Genomic DNA, 18,317 nt, shown 5'->3' on the forward strand with positions numbered 1-18,317 from the left:
TCTAATAAACATTAATTTAGTAATGTACTTTAAAGATAGTTGATTAATCACAATGCCTATCTTCTGTGTACACGCCTAATTCTATGGCCACTTCCTCAGGGCCTGCTAAGTGTAAAATACTATGATTAAGTTGAAGGGGAAACAAGAGTAATGGATAGAACTCTGGTTTTGATATCATGGGGAAAAAATGTTCACATCTTACCTCTGATGCTTACCAGCTGTAATCACAGCAGTCATTGAAATTCTTTGAGTCCCAGTTGTCTCATATGTAATAAAAATGATTTATGTAGTATCTTATAGGACCGTCATGTGTTTCCAAGTATTGATGGTCCTCATTTTAGTGAACTCTTCTGCAGATCTCTATATAAAACAATTTTATATAAATTTGTCCTTAAAACCCATCTTACTTAATTACATGACATAGGCATATACCAAATAACATATTCATGCAAATCATGAAATATACATTATAATAAACATGATTGTATGAAATGAAAAGTAAAGTTGATGAAAAAGTAGGCACAGTACTATAAGTAAAGTTAACATGGGTATACAGTATATTGCCCTTTCTCTATCCAATTATACATAGCCTTAATCTTTGCAAATTGGCTGCACTTTTTTTTTTTTAAATGAGACTGTCAAGACATGCTGGGACAGTGATTCTTTTTTTCCCCTTATATATCTAACAATAGCAAGAAATATTATCTTTAAACAGACTTTGCACTTTTAAAAATCTTCAAATATCTGAATCCTTCTTTTCCAGTACAAGAAAAAAATGTCACTCAAATAACGAAAATCTTCTGGCAACTGTTTCATTGTGAATCTTTTTGGTTCAACATTGAGTTCTGAAAATTCTCTTCTGCAATTTTTGCAGCTAGCAGCTGAATCAGATCCTTATTCAACAGTTATTCTCCATGAGACTTAATCAACTCCTGCATATCATTCTCATCTACTTCTACCTTTAGTTCTTGTGCTAATTTTACAGTTTTGTTACTCACTTCTTCCAATGTTTCATATTTGTGAAATCCATGATAATTGGCAAACAACTGTGAACACACGTTATTTAAGACTCCTTTCTTATGTTTCTATTATATTTTCGAAGGCTGACAGAATTCTTCATATAAAGTTGAATTTGAGTGATGTAAATTTACATAAAGCAAAAAAATGTCTATAATTATTGTCTGTATTAGCTGCCTGCATACTTTGAATACTTTATAAATGCTTATTATTATTGTGTGATCTAGTCATTCCCCGCCCCCAAAAGATTCCATTTTTTATAATTCTGTAATATATGGGATCAAAGGTGTTTCCCTCATGGATAGCGCTATTTTCATGTGGGTGGAAACAATTTTTCTTAAGTGTTCCCTTCAGCTGACTTAATCATGACTTGACTTAATCTAGTACTTCTGTTCTACTCCTCCTTCAGGAACAGACATGATCAGGGAAAAAATGTGGAGAGTAAAATGGCCTTTAGCTTTCCCTTATTTGTCAAGCCTATTTTGCTTAATAGAATTGTTTTAACTAATCCATGATAAAGGGTAATCATGAATTTCAGATTACTGTTGTTTTTTACCTGGGGAGTTTATAGCCATGATTTTATACCTACCCTGTTTTAATTTAAAGACTTTGATAACTTAACATAAATTTTAATTATCTTTGTCATTTAATTGCTCAAAATCTATCTAAAGAGAAGCAATATATATATATATATATTTCTTCTCACATTATTAATAATTGATCTTTAAAAACATGTTACAGTTTTCAGCTTACTTTACATGCATTACACTATTTAAATCTGCCTACAAACCTGTGACTTACACATCACATACATAATTATAACCATTTTCTAGATAAGCTCACGTCATGCCACAAAGCTAATAAGTATCCCAAACAAGATTTTAACACAAATCATTCTCTTTCCAAGTTTATCACTTACTTGCAATATGCAAATAAGTGCCAACTCATCTCTAGTTGAATATTCCTAAAACGTTCTCTGTTCAAGGTAGACAATAACTTAAAACTGCTGAGATAAAAAGGTAATTAATGGTGTTTCCTTCTTGTTTATTTATTTTAGAAGATCTGTTGAAATTTTGGAAGTTTTGTATTATATAGGTGATAAAATTCTCCAAAGACATTTGTAAGCTTTTGTAATTAGTACAAAGCTATGAAATGAAAATAGCAACATCCATTTAGAAAGCTACCTAGATTTTCACAGAAAGGAAAGAATATGTAGATTGTTATGATCTATTTAAAAGAAGGGGAGTGGGTATGGGTGTAGATGTGGGTCAGTGTATAAATCTGTAAAACTTAAGGAGACAATTGAAGTATGAAAAGTATAATAAAATGACATAGTAGAAAACAAATTAAATGACATAGTAAAGGAAGTGTAATTTATGGTGGTAACATTTTTCTTTTGTTACTAGATAGGTTAGTATTAAGGGACCAAGTGTATGTAGATTTTCAGCATAATATTAACATGCTTTTGAAACAAATTTATATTTTCTAATATAAAACACTTAAAATTCAACTCAATAATTTTTTATTAGGCATCTATGCATAGCATTGTTCTAGGCACTAGGCAAATTTTAGATTCAAATAGAAATTTGTCTTTATTGTGCTCTAGTTCAAAATGGTTATGAGATCACTCTGTATCCATATCATTTCAAAATTATAAAGTTGAGATATTAACACAAATTTCACAGATATCTAAATCAGTAGCCCAAGGGGATATTGTAAGCAGAATATAAACTTCAGAATTGTGAATGAAAAATGTCTACTTTATATTCACATATAAATGATAATATTTATGATCAGAGTCTTAAAGAAAGAATTGCCATATTATTAAAAAAAAGTTATTATTTTTGAAGCAAATAACCAAACTTGATTGAAGTGTTCTCATGTTGAAAGATAACAGAATAGAGCAGGAGGGAGGAAGCAAGGAAGTTAAAAAAAAAAAAAAAGAGATGAAAGAAGAGAGAAAAGGAAAGGGAGAGGGAGAAGGAGAGAGGGAAAGAAAAGGGAGAGGAAGGGGAGGAGGGAGAGAGAAGAGAAGAGAAAAGAAGAAATAGTGAGAGAATTTGTTAAGTACTGTTACTATATTCTAGGCATTCTAAGTCTTGAGGATACAAATAAAAGCAAGTAATGACAATTCCTACCTCCTACCTAACTTAGATTCCAACAGGGAAAAACACGGAAGGAGAAGCTGAGAAATGGAGTCAGGGAAAGGAGAGGAGGAAGAAGGATATTAAAAGTTTGTGAACAAAATGAAACATTCTTTGACATGGCTTGAAATGGTTGTAGAAGTAATAAATCATCAAACTAGAAATCAGGACCTCACCTTAAAGCAAGGAAGCTGGAGAGGAGGAAGATGAGTTTAAAATAAAATTGATTCAATGCTGGACTTGGAGTCAGGAAGAACTGTGTTCAAATCCTGCCTCTTATACTTGCTATAAGCTTTTGAAAGAATAATTTCTTCAAAGTCTAGATAGTTCATAAAGACTGTAAGTTATAGACTGATTAAGCCAAACATCTTTGATGTATTTATTTTCAGGACTTAAGAATTAAATATGTAAAGCTTCCTCCTTCCTCCCCAGCAGAGGAACTTGGTAAAGCAAAATCTTTGATTAAGTATCTAAAATATGGTCAATGTTACCACTTTTCATTAGGATTGGTATCCTCAATCCTATACCACACTGATTGATTGCTGGTGTCTGAGCTTTTCTGCTCTACCACTTGTACCTTCCTCTAGTGTTATCTGATAGAAAATATTGAGGAGATAGAATCTCCTTTGTATCTTCTCTATTGTATCCTTTCTGTATTTTCAGTACCAATTTTATAGTGTCTTCTAAATAAAGATCTCTGAATCTGTTTCACTGACTTTAAGCTTTCCCCACTTATACTGCAGGGATTTGAACTGGTTGTTTATTTTTCTAATATAGAAGTTTCACCTTTAACAAATTTAGACAGTCATATTGGATAAGAATGTAATGGTTGGCCTACTGTTGATTAGATTTCCCCTTTATTTTATTCTTGAGTATAATCTCTGTATGATAGGAGAGGACATATCAGAATTTTCAGAGCTTATAGTTGTAGTCATAGCTTTGTATTGCATTTTCTTCTTCCCTCCCCTTTTTAAGTTTAGATCTTTTAATTTTTCTGATTGACATAAAATTATAAGGGAAATTCTTATTTTAGTTCTGGGGGATGATATAGTAGAGAGCCATAAGATGAAGAAAGATCTGCAAGGTAAGATCTATAAGATAAGAAGAGGTCACAGTGCGTGGATAATTCAGATAGCTTCATTAGTTATATCTTAGTGCATTTTACTGAATTCTTGATTTTTATCTGTGATTTATATAAGTGCTTTAATGGGCAACTTTTAAAATGTTACCTTCATTTATAAGTATATCACTCTCCTTTTAACAATCCAAAGAAACATCATTGCAATGTAAAAAAATGAGAGAGAGAGAAGAAAAGAGAGAAACAGACACACAAAAGCAAGAGAGAGTGAGAGAGAAAAAGAGAGAGCAATCCAACAAAACTGTTTAAAATATCACCCAAGTATGAAAATATATGCTATATCTCATTTTCCAAGAAGGAAGTTAGCTATATTTTCAGTGATTTTTTCCTTACTATTTACATTGTTATAGTCTTTGAACATACTGTTGTGCTAACTCTGTTGAGTAAATCAATAATTAATTCATGAGATTATGTAATGGGGCTTCCATACCTGATTCTTTGGGTATGTGGTGAAAAAATGAAGGGAGGGATACAGAGGCAGCTAGCATTAGATTGTATGGTAAAAGAAGACAGCCAGCTTAGGGAAGAGGTTAAGGAATAGATGAGTCATTTATATACCATGGATTAGAGTTTGAACTGCTTGAGCAACATGAACCCTTAAAAGATGAAAGAGTGCTTGGTGGGAAGGAATTTGAGAACTCATTTTGTAGAGTTTTGTGGGGATACAGAATAATTCTTATCCATACTACCTTGGGAGTAAGTATCTCAAAGTTTTCAGTAAACTTTTGATTTAGCATGTCAACATCATCTGAAAATAATCTAACTTTTGGTGTTCTGCTATATTAGAACTTATCAATTATTACTAATAGAGGGAGTTCCTACATCAGTAAGATTAGAGGCCTAGTCTCTATCCTAGAATATTCAGTTTCTAAGGTCCCTTCTAGTTTTAATGATTTATAAAACCTTTTTTTTAAAAGGGTCATACTTATAATAATTAACATGTATATAGTGTCTTAAGCTTTATGGAGTTCCAGACTCCCACAATCCAGACACACACAATAATCCTCAAAAACCAGATTATAGATGTATTGAAACCAAGTCTCAGAAAGAAAGTGATTTACCCATAGTCACGTGTCTACTATTAGATTTTTATTTTTATTTGAATACATATACTCACATCTACTCCAGCACTCTTTGCAGTTTACATTATTGCCTTTCTCTCTCTCATAGGGTAATTATAAGTATAAATTGAAAATGTCAAACCAAGTGCCTTATTATCATGTATTCAGTTTAATCAATTTGGATTCTATTGAAAGATACCAGTTCTCCTATAGTATTCGTGAAAGAGCAATGTTTGGAACAGAGATCATGTAAGAAAGATACATTCTGAATAAACTTAGCTTAGCCTGATACCTAGAAAACCAAATTTAATATATTGTTATGTTATGTGAGAAACACAGGCTTATGAGAGATACTGTATTATAGAAATAAAGCAATTAGTCCATTTCCCTTGCTTTTATGATCCTTTTAACTTGTTTTTTTTTTTTCTAAAAGATGTTTTCTCATGAAAAAGATATGAAATAAATGTATACTGTAGAACTTTAAAAAAAAGAAGCTATAAACTTTTGAACATCTTAGATTTAACCACTGTTTCCTTTGGGCCTTTGGATATGAATTGTATCACTTATAAGTTAAATAATTCCTAAAGGAAAGTCACTAAAATAGCAGAAAGAGTAAAAAACACTGTGGAATTTATAAATGCATAGCAATCAACTTGTTCTAAATTTTGAAGAAGAAAAAAATATTTCCTTGGTATAACTCATACTTGCTCTTATCAGGCAAAGAAAAATCATCTTTTAAGGGCAATGTGTGTGTCTAGATGTGCAATAGTAAAGAAATGTATTACTATTTTTTGCTTAGTAGCAGTATTGGGGGATGGAAAAAACTTTTTTCATTGCTGAGTAGCCATGAAATAATTTTGAATGCTTCTTTTGGAAAATAAAATTTACATATGAAAATGAATTTTAATCCCAAAGAAGGGTATGCTCAACAATAAGGATAAGCTTAAGGAAGGAGTACAATAGTAGTATAATATTGATAAATAATATTAAGATGGCTATACAAGAAAACAGCTTGTGACATTTTATTGATATAATAAACTCTCTCTACCAGTAAAAATTGGAATGCAGCTCATTTTCTTAATGGTCTGCCATACACATTAAGAGGTTTATTGACTTATCTATCGTCATAGGGTCAGTATGTGTCAGAGAACATCTAAGAGTGCAGTACTTCCTGGCAATGGTAGAGAATAAAAAAAGAAGAGAATAGAAAGGGGAAAGAAAAAATTTAGAATGTAAGACACTTTTTTGATAAAGAGTAATTTGGAAATGGTACAAGGTGAAAGCTTCTGAGATTCTCCTAATCAAGAAAATTGTCATAGAATTAAAATATTGAACTGATAAAAGACAGAAGATTGTTAAGGGCAAGCCTTTAGTCTATCATTACAAGGTTTAGTTAAGGTTGACATCAGTGGAAGAAAAAGAGTCAAAAAGACTCTAAGGTGAATGACTAGTAGGCCCTTTATATTAATATAAGTGAAGTTCTCCACATTCAAAGTCTGATTAAAAAGATGTTGTTTGGAGTGATATTAATAACTATATACAGCAGGGTATTCAATTAGTTAATATAAACCTGGTGAGATTGCTATCTCTAAATCAAATTGGTTTCAACTATCCCAACAAAAGGGAATCTTTGCTTTTGGATGGCATCTAACCTCTTATGCTTATGTTTGTCTTTCCTAATTCAATATTATCATGAGATCTGGGCTTTTTCAAGTTCTTGATTAGGTATGGGTTGGTCTTTTTCTCTGGTACCATATGTATATTAAAGAATCTCTAAAGATAGTTTGTCAAAGACATATGACTCACCCCCTTAACACAAGCATAAAATTTCTTGAAGACTCTTAAACAATTAAAATAAACAAAAAAAGACCCTAAAACAAACCCATAGTCACATGTCTACTATTAGATTTTTATTTGAATACATATACTCACTTCTACTCCAGCACGCTGCAGTATACAGTATTGCATTTTTCTTTCTCATAGGGTTATTACAAGTATAAATTGAAAATGTCAAACAAAGTGCCTTATTATAATGTTCCCACTGACTATCAGAAGTACTCTTTGAGCAATTTGTATCAATATTATAGAAAGTTTTCAAGTTCCAAATATCCTGGTCTCATGCTGCTTTACTTCTCCAGTTATAAGATGGTACATTTCTTTTTCCAAATGGTAGTCTCTCTGGGAGAACAATACCCAAATACACAGATCAAGAACATTCAAACTCTTGGGAACATTATATAATTAGTATTACTTATAAAGTAAATAGCAAAGTGAGAAATATTCATTTTTGGAGTTTGTTAATCTCTGGTATTTACTCAATAAAGAAAACAAATATGACAGAAAAAGGCAGCCAAAAATGAAAGGCTTATAAAGTCCCTTATCAAGGTACTTGGGCAAAGGAGAGGGAGAGATAAACCCTCTATGTTCTCCCATTACTATAGTCCACTCTGAAAGTCTAAGTGAATGGAAGACAAGATTAAAAAGTGTGTGTGTGTGTGTGTGTGTGTGTGTGTGTGTGTGTGTGTGTATGCAGGGAGATTCATTTTAATAAACTAGAAAATTCCTTCAGCAAAGGTACATTTTCCTGAACCTGAACAAGTCCTTAGAAAGCATCCTCAATTTCTGAAACATTATCAGTAATATCAATTTTTAAAAGTCCACCTTCTTAGATTTGTTATTTGGAATTCTATCAACATGGTTTGGGTTCTTTCAAATTAATTGGGTGTCCCCTAATAGAATTATACCATTCTATAATTTACATTCTTATTCCTTGTCAAACTATATATTTTTAACTTAAAAAAATTCTACTACATTTAAAACATCCAACATATTTGCCAGATACTACAACAAATATTTATTAAACATCTACCTTCTGTACAGAAGTATGTTAGATGTAATTTAGACAAATCAGAGGTCTTACCCTCAAGAAGCTTGCAGACTAACAGTATATACTTATTAGAGTACAGCATATTTTCATTTTACTGAGATAATATAAATTAGGTGATTAAGTGGTAAGAATTTTCTACACAGAATGAAAAGGAATAGGTTTCCAAGTCATTTTGAGGATTCATGCAGTAAAAACCAATTACCATAAATAAGAAAGAAACTGCTTTTGCTTGGGATCAGAAAGAGAAAGATATGGCAGCTATAGCATTTCACATATTATAAGGAGCTATAAAATTTTTGAAAGATAAAGATGTGGGCAGTTCTGTCATACATAATAGTGCAAATCTCCCAACAGTTTTCAAGCATTTAAAGTATCATGAAAAGATCATTTTTTATGAACTGTTCTAACTCCATCACGGTTTTCTATTTTCTATAGTGGCCTCAAAGGACTATAGACACAAGTTTTAGCATTGTCTTATTTTGATGGAGGTCCATTTAAAAACTTAGGACCCCTCTGGTACAGATAAATGAATAAAAAATGGAAATGTAGGTGATATTAAAAAATGGTCCTTTAAAAAAAGGGAGCGTTATCTCTCCTACATATCTCTACCTCCAAAACTAATTCTCTTTTATAGTTCACAGTTAGGGGCTTTTTTGAGAAGGAGATAATAACTCTAATATTCTGGTTCTAGTTTTGGTTTTCTGTATTATTACACTAATAAATAAACATAGAAAGAATTTTTTAAATGGTTCTTTATTTAAAAAGAAAATTATTTTCTCAGAAAGAATTTCATGATCATCATTATTTGTAAGTGACAAATTATAAATGTCATAGCCACCAATCAAAATAGATTTTATTTAAATTATCAGTATAGATTGATTCTAACTTTATAGTAATAAAAAATGGCTATAATTTTGCTTTGAATTAGGAATTTAAAAAATTTATTTGATATCTACTTTGCTCAGAGAGAATTTTTAGAACTCAAAAAAGAATTCAAAATTCAAATGAGATATTGAGGAAAAACTAACTAAATAAAAAACATCCAAGAAAAACAAGAAGCTTATGAGAAAAAGTTAACCAACTAGAAAAAGAGGTACAAAGTCTCAATGATGAAAATAATTCTTTGAAAATTATAACTGGGGAAGGGGAAGTCAGTGACTCTCTATGAGAGACTAAGAAATAACAAAACAGATTTTAAAGAATGAGAAAATAGAACAGAATGTGTAACATCTTAGAGGAAAAACTATAGATCTGGAGAACATATCAAGAAGAGAAAATATAAGAATAGTTGCACTACCAGATATTTATGACCAAAAAGAGAACCTTGACACAATAATGCAGGAAATAATCTAAAATTGTCCTGGAAAGATAGAAAGTGGCGAGGGGGTTGGGGGGGAGAGGAGGGAGAGAGAGGAGAAATAGAAAAAAATTCAGTAATCACCATCTCAAAGAGTTCCTCTGTGGAAAATACACAAGAATATTATTGCTGAATTGAAACTCCCACATCAAAGAGAAAATTTTACAAGAAGCTAGAAAAAAAAAATTCAAACACACTGGAGCTACAACTAGAATTGTACAATACTTAACAGGTACAATAAAAGACTGCAGGTCCTGGAATCATATCTACCTACAATCAAAAGAACAAGGCCTGTACCCCAAAATACCATATCCAGCAAAATTATCTATAATTCTGAATAAGAAAATATAGACATTCAACAAACTTGCAGATATTAAGGATCTTCTATATTTTTAAACCCAACCTTAACAGAAAATTTAACATATGAGTCAATATGAAAAATTAGTTTTAAGGAATTTAACATGGACAAACTGCTTAAACATGGACAAATTATTTATGTTTTTCAATATATGAGTTTACCTGTGTATGTGTGTGTGTGTGTATAAGATTCACATCCACAATAGGATAGCTCAAAATAAAGATCAAAGTTAAGGTTAACAATCCCTATCATGTTATACAAATGAGGTGTAGAAGAAGAATAGATGCAAAGGCATTAGAGGGAGGAGAGCTCCTAGTTCTCAAAATTTATATTCGGAATAGGTTCAATTGAAGGGTATATACCCTCCAAAATCTATAAAGAAATAAGGGGAGAGGGATGAGCAAATGGGGAAGCAAAGGGTGAGGGAAGAAATAAGGGTAAGGTTCTTGGGTGGGGGGACATTAAGTAATAGCAAGGGAATTTATAGAGTAGAATTTAAATAAAGAGGCATCAAGAATAAAGACATATATTTGGGATGTGTTTGAATGTGAATGTGTATATGTATCGCTATATTTATATATGTATACATAAGTATGCCTTTTCTTAAATGCAGCTTGCTTGAGAGTGATGGGGGTGATGAAAAGAGGAAAAATAATAACGTAAATAAGGTATGCAGCAGAGAACCAAAGAACAATTTACAAGGAAGTAAAAAAAAAGGTCAAGGTCATTTATGAATCTAATTTCATACACACACACACACACACACACACACACACACACTTTCTTGATCTGATAATTTGTTGTTATATATTTTGAATTCTCCCTGATATTCTGCTGGACACATGACAATGTTCTCTTTTATTTTGCTTTATTTTGTTCCGTATTTCTTTTCTGCTTTCCTTTTATTTCTTACTGTTTTTTTCAATTAAAAAAAATTTGAAAAAGATAGAATAAAAAGATTAAGAGAAGAACATGCAATTCAGTAAAAATAATCAAGATATCAGGGGATTTTGAAAGTGAATGAATGTGTATATTTTTGAGTATGTGTATAAATAATCTATAGTAATAATCTCCTAGTTTAGTCATTATAATGATAGTTTTAAAGTTTTGTTTATTCTTTCTTAAACATAATAACTGGTATGCATATTTTCCCTAGTTTTTTTTTTCATTTCATCAGTATGAATTTGTATAAATCATATTTCTCAGAATTCTTCTTTTTCATTATTGTTTAGGGTGTAGAAATATTTTTCACATATACAGAATATCTGAGAGGATATATTTATTGATTCTATAATCCATGAGCAACAACACTGTTTATCATTCTTTGCAACCATAAAAATATTAATATTAATATTTTGACCACTTTAGGATATGTGCCTGAAGGCATATAAATTATGTCATTTTTCTAAGGAAAATTTGAAGTTGTGTTCTAGAAGTTGTATAATAAATTTATAAAACCATCAAGAGGGTATCAGTGCTTGAATTCCACACTCCTTCCTATAAGAATTGAGATAATTCACAAATCTCTACCAATATTTTCTAGCTATCAGCTGAAATATTAATTCTTTTTGATTTGTACATTTTAATATAAGTGCGATTTGAATTTTTTTTTTTTTTTACAATTATTTGTTCATACTCTGAGATTTCATCCATTCAGATAATGGCTTTTTGTCATACATATTTATGTTTCTTCCTACTACTTCCACCTAGTGGCCAAAGTGATTTTCCAAAAATGTATGTCTAAACCAAGGCAACCCCTACTCATTAAACTACATGGCTCCTAACTACTTACAGGATCAAATATAAAATCATTTGTAATTTAAAACTCTTCATAACCTGACCCTATTCTACATTTCTAGACTGATTATACCCTATCCTCTTCCATACACTCTTGGAATTGGGCATGCTGAACTACTTGCATTTCCTTATGCTCAATACTCCTTTGTTCATCTCATTGCCTTGTATATCTTCATAATGATTACAAAAAAAAAAAAAAAAAAAAAAAAAAAAAAGCCTATAATTTTGCTTTTAAATAGAAATTAAAAAATACAACTTTGATATCTGTTTTATCAAATTACCATCTTTTCTGTACCCTTTAGTTAACCATCAATTTTTTTGTTGTTGTTTTTAATTTTGTTTTATTGAAGCTTTTTATTTTCAAATATATGCAAGGATAAATTTTCATCATTGATCCTTGCAAAACCTTGTGTTCCAATTTTCCTCTCTTCCCTCACCCTCTCTTCTAGATAGCAAGTAATCCAATATATGCTCAACATTAATCATCAATTTTAATAAAGATTAAAAAGAGAAAAATGCAATTCAATAAAAATAACGAGCTATCAAGGGATTCTAAAAATGTGTGTGTGTGTGTGAGAGAGAGAAAGAGAGAGAGAGAGAGAGTGTATAAATAATCTACATGAATAATCACCTAGTTTAATCTTATAATGATTTCCTTTTTTTGTTGGAATACATGGGAGAGATGTTGGAATACATAGGAGCCACCTGACAGTGGCTGCTGGAGAACCAACCCAGAATGCATCTCCTCTTGTAAGAGGATGATACAAGGAGATTGAGAGGCTGTTGCATTGTCTGACCTCTCTCCTCTTCCCTCTGGCTCCAATTTATCTCATTCCCTGTCCACAATGCCTGTGTCAGCAAAAAAATGTATTGCTACTCCTTCAGATGTTATGAAGTTTCTTTCAAAAGCTACATAGTGCAGGAAGACTTTCTAGCTGATATTGTCTTCCCTTTTAATATTATTTTCCTTCTACTTTCTTTGTATTTTGTATGTTATATAGTAGATAAAACATTGACTCTGGAGGCACTAAGAATTGTGTTCCCTGGTCATTTTTTAGCTATATAAGCCTGGTAAAGTCACTTCATTTCTTCCTAATTTGCCAAATAAGGATAACAATAGTACCTGCCTCACAAAAATATTTTGGGGATAAAATGTGATAATGTTTGCAAAGTGCTTTACAAATCTTAAAGCATTATATAAATATTAGCTTATGATGATGGTAATAAAATTAATAATTTCCTTCACCCATTATAATAAAGTATCCTTTAGGGCAGGAACTGGTTTTTGTCTTTCTGTTTATCCTGAGTAACATAGAAAGCATTCAATAATTTTTTATTGATTAATTATCTTGTTAGTTGCATTATTTTTGTTAGGATAAAGGCTTTTATTTTTCAGTCTTATATAATCACAATTACAAAATTTTATATGTTTATGGTAAATAGATCCATTGTTTTGGTTAAGATTTCTTCCTCTATATATAACAGAAAGGGGCCTAATAACTTGATATGTTTTTAATGTGATTTTTTTTGGGGGGGAAATTTAGTTTTCAGTTACTATTTTCATTTTGAATTTATATTGTGATATATTATATATATATATATATATATATTATTTTCATCTAAATTTCTTTTCTAACAAACTGACATGTGGTTTTCGAATAGTTTCTACCAAAATTTAGTTCTTATTCAAGTCGTTTATGTTCTTGTGCTTTTCAAAACCATGATAATGAATCTGATGATTCTTAATCTATCTGTGTCCCAATTATTTATTTTTTAGTTTTCTTTTAAAACTATATCAAATAGTTTTGAGGATTATGACATCATTTCATAATTTGAAGATGGCAAATACATTGTTCCCATTGTTTTACCTTTTGTTCATTATTTTGCTTGAGGATGTGATTTTTTTCTCCAAATTATTTTTTTAATTTTGCCTAGCTCAAAAAAAATGTCCCTTGTGAGTTTTTTTTTTTTTTTACCATAGAACTATACATGTAAGTTATTTTTGTAGAATTGGCATTTTATTTTACATTGGCATGATCTAAGCAGAAGAGGTTACATCTTAGAGAGAAAAATTTCTCTTAGTTGTTGTACTTTTGGATTTTTTCTTTTTTCCATGTAATTTACTTATTTATAATGTATTTTTCAGTGCTTCACTGATTTAAGTGCTGAAAATGAAGATATATTATTTTTGATCGGAAAAAAAGTGGGAATTTGGGGACCTCTGAAGAATTTTAGAGATTAAAATTTTGAGATGATGCATTTTGACCACCTAATTAAATAATGTTAATTCCCTTAATTAAAGGGGGGGGTTGTAATTCATCTTTTGTAAGCTCTTTTAGAAGAATTCTTCTCTTGGATATGGACATTTTGATATAATTTTAATAAATAAAATATTTGTCAATATGCCTGTTGCCCTCTATTCCAAATTTAGTTTTCTAGATTTTTGGTTTTTTACAGATATTAAAGTTATTTCCTTCTAACCAAGAATTTGATTAACAGGAAGCATCAAAGGTACATGATTGCAATCATTACCTCTTGGTTCCCTAAATTATACATATCTCTCATTCTTTTTTCTTTTTTTTTAAACCGACTTCCCAGAAATTTCCATATTTTCAGTCTCTTCTTTGTGATGTTCACTCATGATGGTTGGTCTCAATCTTATTTCACTGTTATTGGTGAAGCTAGATTCTCTAGTTTCTACTGCTGACAGTTACTAGCTACTTAACTTTGAGACTGAAATTTCATTTTCAAGGATCTTAGTTTCCTCAACTATAAAATTAAAGAATTAGAACAAATGATGCCTTTGCCACTCTAGAATTCTTTGTTTCCAGTACTAGCTTTAGTAATATCTGTAAATACTTGCTAGAGCCATGATAACAGACATGTCCTGATGCCTGTATGAAGTAGATAACTTATTGTTTTTTTTTCTCTTTTCTTCACGTCTCCATTTAGTCTCAGAATAATGAGGCATTAACCATATTCCTTCCTGGGTTTGGTTATTGTATAGCCCCCAGTTTTCAAATAAAAATAAAGTACTTACATGCAGCAAATAATAGCTAACCATTATGACAACTGTCTCCTCTTCCCCATATAAACATCTCAACAGGATGTATAAATGATTTTTATGATCAAAGGAAATAATATCTGTTTTTCTTGTTAAGAACTAAATATAATGACTGGCAGGCAGTAGATGCTATTTACATAATTATCCCCTTCCTTTATATTACCAGAATTATAATAATACAAAAATTCATTTAATTTTGAAATGGCAAATATAAAACAAATATAAGGAGCTAACCATTTCCTCAGCTTTTTAATGTATATTTAAACAGATTCTCTAACTAAATCTCTCTTTATATATTTTTTGGTCAGCAAAAATTTGCCTTCTCTCTTTTATCCCAAACCCCAAAGTGAAAACACAAGCAAATCAAATAATCTGTTACAAACATGTAGAGTCAAGCAAAAAAAAAGTATATATGTATATATATATATATATATATATACATAAGCCATATCCAAAAAACAAAATCTTATTCTAAAATGTGAGATCTTTACTTTTCTAGGATATGTAGCAGGTTACATCATTAGTCCTATGGAACTGAGATTAGTCATTATACTGAGCAGAATTCCTATAGCATTCACATGACAACATGTATGATAATCATCGGAGTTTTTTTGGCTTCTTTTATTTAGGATGCTAAATGCATCAATATTCACAAAATAAATATTTAATTTCATCTCTAAATGGCATTCATAGTCCTACTAAGATATAATAATAAAGCATGTTGATGAGTGAAAGAATCTTTGAAAATAAATTGCTTAAAAACCTTGGCAATAAAATGGGAATGATATAACTTTGAACACTATTTTTTTATTTTAACTTGCAGATGAAAGGGAAGATGTTCAAAAGAAAACATTCACAAAATGGATAAATGCACAATTTTCTAAGGTAAAGATATGTTTCTTATTTTAAGATAGACCCAGTAGCTGTTTAATATTTAAAATTTATTGTCTATATCAGTTTTCTATTTTGTCATTTAAAATCTGGAAATTTCTTTAGCAAGACTTTATTTTAGTAAGAAAAGAGGAAATTTAGGAATAGATAATTATTATTTCTAATGAAAATAAATGACATTCTTCCTGATCAAGTTGACAGTTGTGATAATATAGATGTTCAATTATAAAATTCAGTAAGATGATTATAATAGCAATTTGTAGCAAGTAAATACTATTTTTATTAGTGGCCATGATGATTAATGATGATTATTATTAATGATACATTTTGATAAAAATAGAACCTCAATAATTTTATTCATCTTGTATATGTAATTCAAAGCATATTTTCTCCTACTGTAATCTCTATGTACAACTTCAGGTACATAGACAAATACACATAAATACATACAACTTCATATAAATATTGTCTTTTAAAAAGGAAATTATTAATGATATTTGCATCTTTAATCCACCTCACTTTGAATTATGATGAATCAACTATTATACTATGGGATTTAACTTCTAGTAATTAATTCTTTCACACTCCTGATTTCAAGGTTATTTGTCTTTGTAAACTACAGAGAGTTTCACAAAGATGTTTCCATCCTTTCTTTCTGAAACTTTATTGTAATAATGCAATGTGGCATTTTCTGGCAGATTTTAGAAAAACTGTCTTTATTTCTGCTATTAATAATTAGTGCAACATTTATGTTTTGGTAACTTACACAAGAAAAGAATTATAAGAATTTATCAAAAGTATTTGTTGAATGAAGAAGGCTTTGTTCTGTGATTTAAAAAGTAATCATATGGGAAAGGGATTAGACTTTTTTGATTGGCCACAGTAAACAGTGATAAAAACAAGATTTAGGAAATAGATTTGTATTTACTATTACTAAGATATTCCCAATAATTTAGTGTATCCAAAATTATCATTGATCATTTCATATTCTCATCTACTAGATGTTTTAAGGCAGAGAGTAGATAACTAAATAAGGGAAATATTATTTAAAAAAAAAGAAAAGGGTATTCATTATTGATACAACTTGAAATAAAGTGCCTGTCAGTTTTCTTGTCATTTGGAACTCCTTTAATTGGAAACTTTTGTTAATGTTACAAAATAACTAAACATTGTGTACCTAAATTATTTTTTAATATTATAAATCAAGTATAGTGGTTGTTTTTATAGTTAGCTATGTTAATATACATTTAAATCTCTTTATATACAGATATTTTCTCAATATATTTTCATGTTAACTTTTTGTCATCATATAGAAAATATTTATTTGTTTATATTATTAGGCAGCTAGGTGATAACAATCAGTGACCTGGATATGGAATCAGAAAGAATTAAGTTCAATTCTGGCACTTAACATTTCTCTTAACCTCCATCCTCCTCAGTTTCTTACATGATAAAATGAGGGTGATAATAGAACCTACCTCTGAGAGTTATGAATATAAAATATACAATGGTACAAGATATAAAAGATATATTTTTAAAGTTTTTTTACAAACTCTAAATGATTAAATCCCAGATATTTAACATTTTATAGCTTTTGCATGATTAAGCCTATCATTTCTATTTTCCTTTGATTTTATTATTGCTATGAGAAATGAACTTGATGATTATTTATTTAATTGTGTTAAACTTTGATAAAATTGTCTCATTAAGAATTTTTTGTTGATTCTGTAGTGTTTTCTAACTAAAAGAATATACCATTATGGAATAGGGATAGTTGTTTCTCCTTTTTTGCCTTTGTACCTACTTAGTTTTGTACTTAACTTTGTACCTTCTATTGTAGTTTCTATCGAGTTCTTTCATATTTGTAATCTAACTAATATAATTTACTGAAATGTGATGAATGTAGGGAAAAGAAAAATCTTCATTTTAATCCTATACATGGTGGGAAAGGTATTTTCCTAAATGGCAAGTAATGTTAACTTTTGAATTTAGATGTGGGGTTTTTTTTATCATATAAAATGTTATTAATAGCTTTATTTTGTGGGATTTTTAGTATCAATGATTCTAAAGTGTTTTTTTCTTATCTGTTGATAAAACATGTAGATTTTTTTTTTATTTTTAATTTGAGTAGGTTTACAGTTGTTCTAATATTGAATCAGTTATAGTAAGTGAAAACTCAATACTAAAACAAATATGTGTTTGTGAAATTAGCTCCAAGTATTTTTTTTTACTTTAAACTAGATAGCATATCTTTTTAATCATTACATAGTATATTGCTGATATTCATATAATTAATTTGTGTGTAAATTCCCTTCATCAGAAAATTTTGGAAAATATAAATCAAAATAGATTTATTAAGAAATTTAAAACAGCCAACTACATAAATAAATTTATTGAAATACAATGCATAGATTTCAGAAATATTTTCATTTCTAAATGGAGTTCTTATGTCTTGATCACAAAAACTTAATTCTTCTCCTCAATGAAACAATCAGTAATAAAATAAAAAGATGGATAGTATTTGTTTTTGATCTGCCTATTATTAAATAATTTGATTCCAAATTATAATGAATTGTAATATATGTGCAAAATTCTTTGCCAGT

The 18,317-nt window shown here is 29.8% G+C and overlaps 1 protein-coding gene across 9 annotated transcripts in view; it reads left to right on the plus strand.

The window, feature by feature from the left end:
* The window catches only part of DMD (dystrophin), a 2,285,006-nt gene that overhangs the window by 338,849 nt on the left and 1,927,840 nt on the right, over positions 1–18,317 (plus strand). For all 9 annotated transcript variants that reach the window (XM_031963631.1, XM_031963630.1, XM_031963635.1 and 6 more), the window contains exon 2: positions 15,647–15,708. In XM_031963631.1, the coding sequence (XP_031819491.1) occupies positions 15,647–15,708 (62 nt within the window). The remainder of the gene's footprint in view (positions 1–15,646; positions 15,709–18,317) is intronic.

This window comes from Sarcophilus harrisii, chromosome 3 (genome assembly GCF_902635505.1).
Source record: "Sarcophilus harrisii chromosome 3, mSarHar1.11, whole genome shotgun sequence".
Lineage (NCBI taxonomy): Eukaryota > Metazoa > Chordata > Mammalia > Dasyuromorphia > Dasyuridae > Sarcophilus > Sarcophilus harrisii.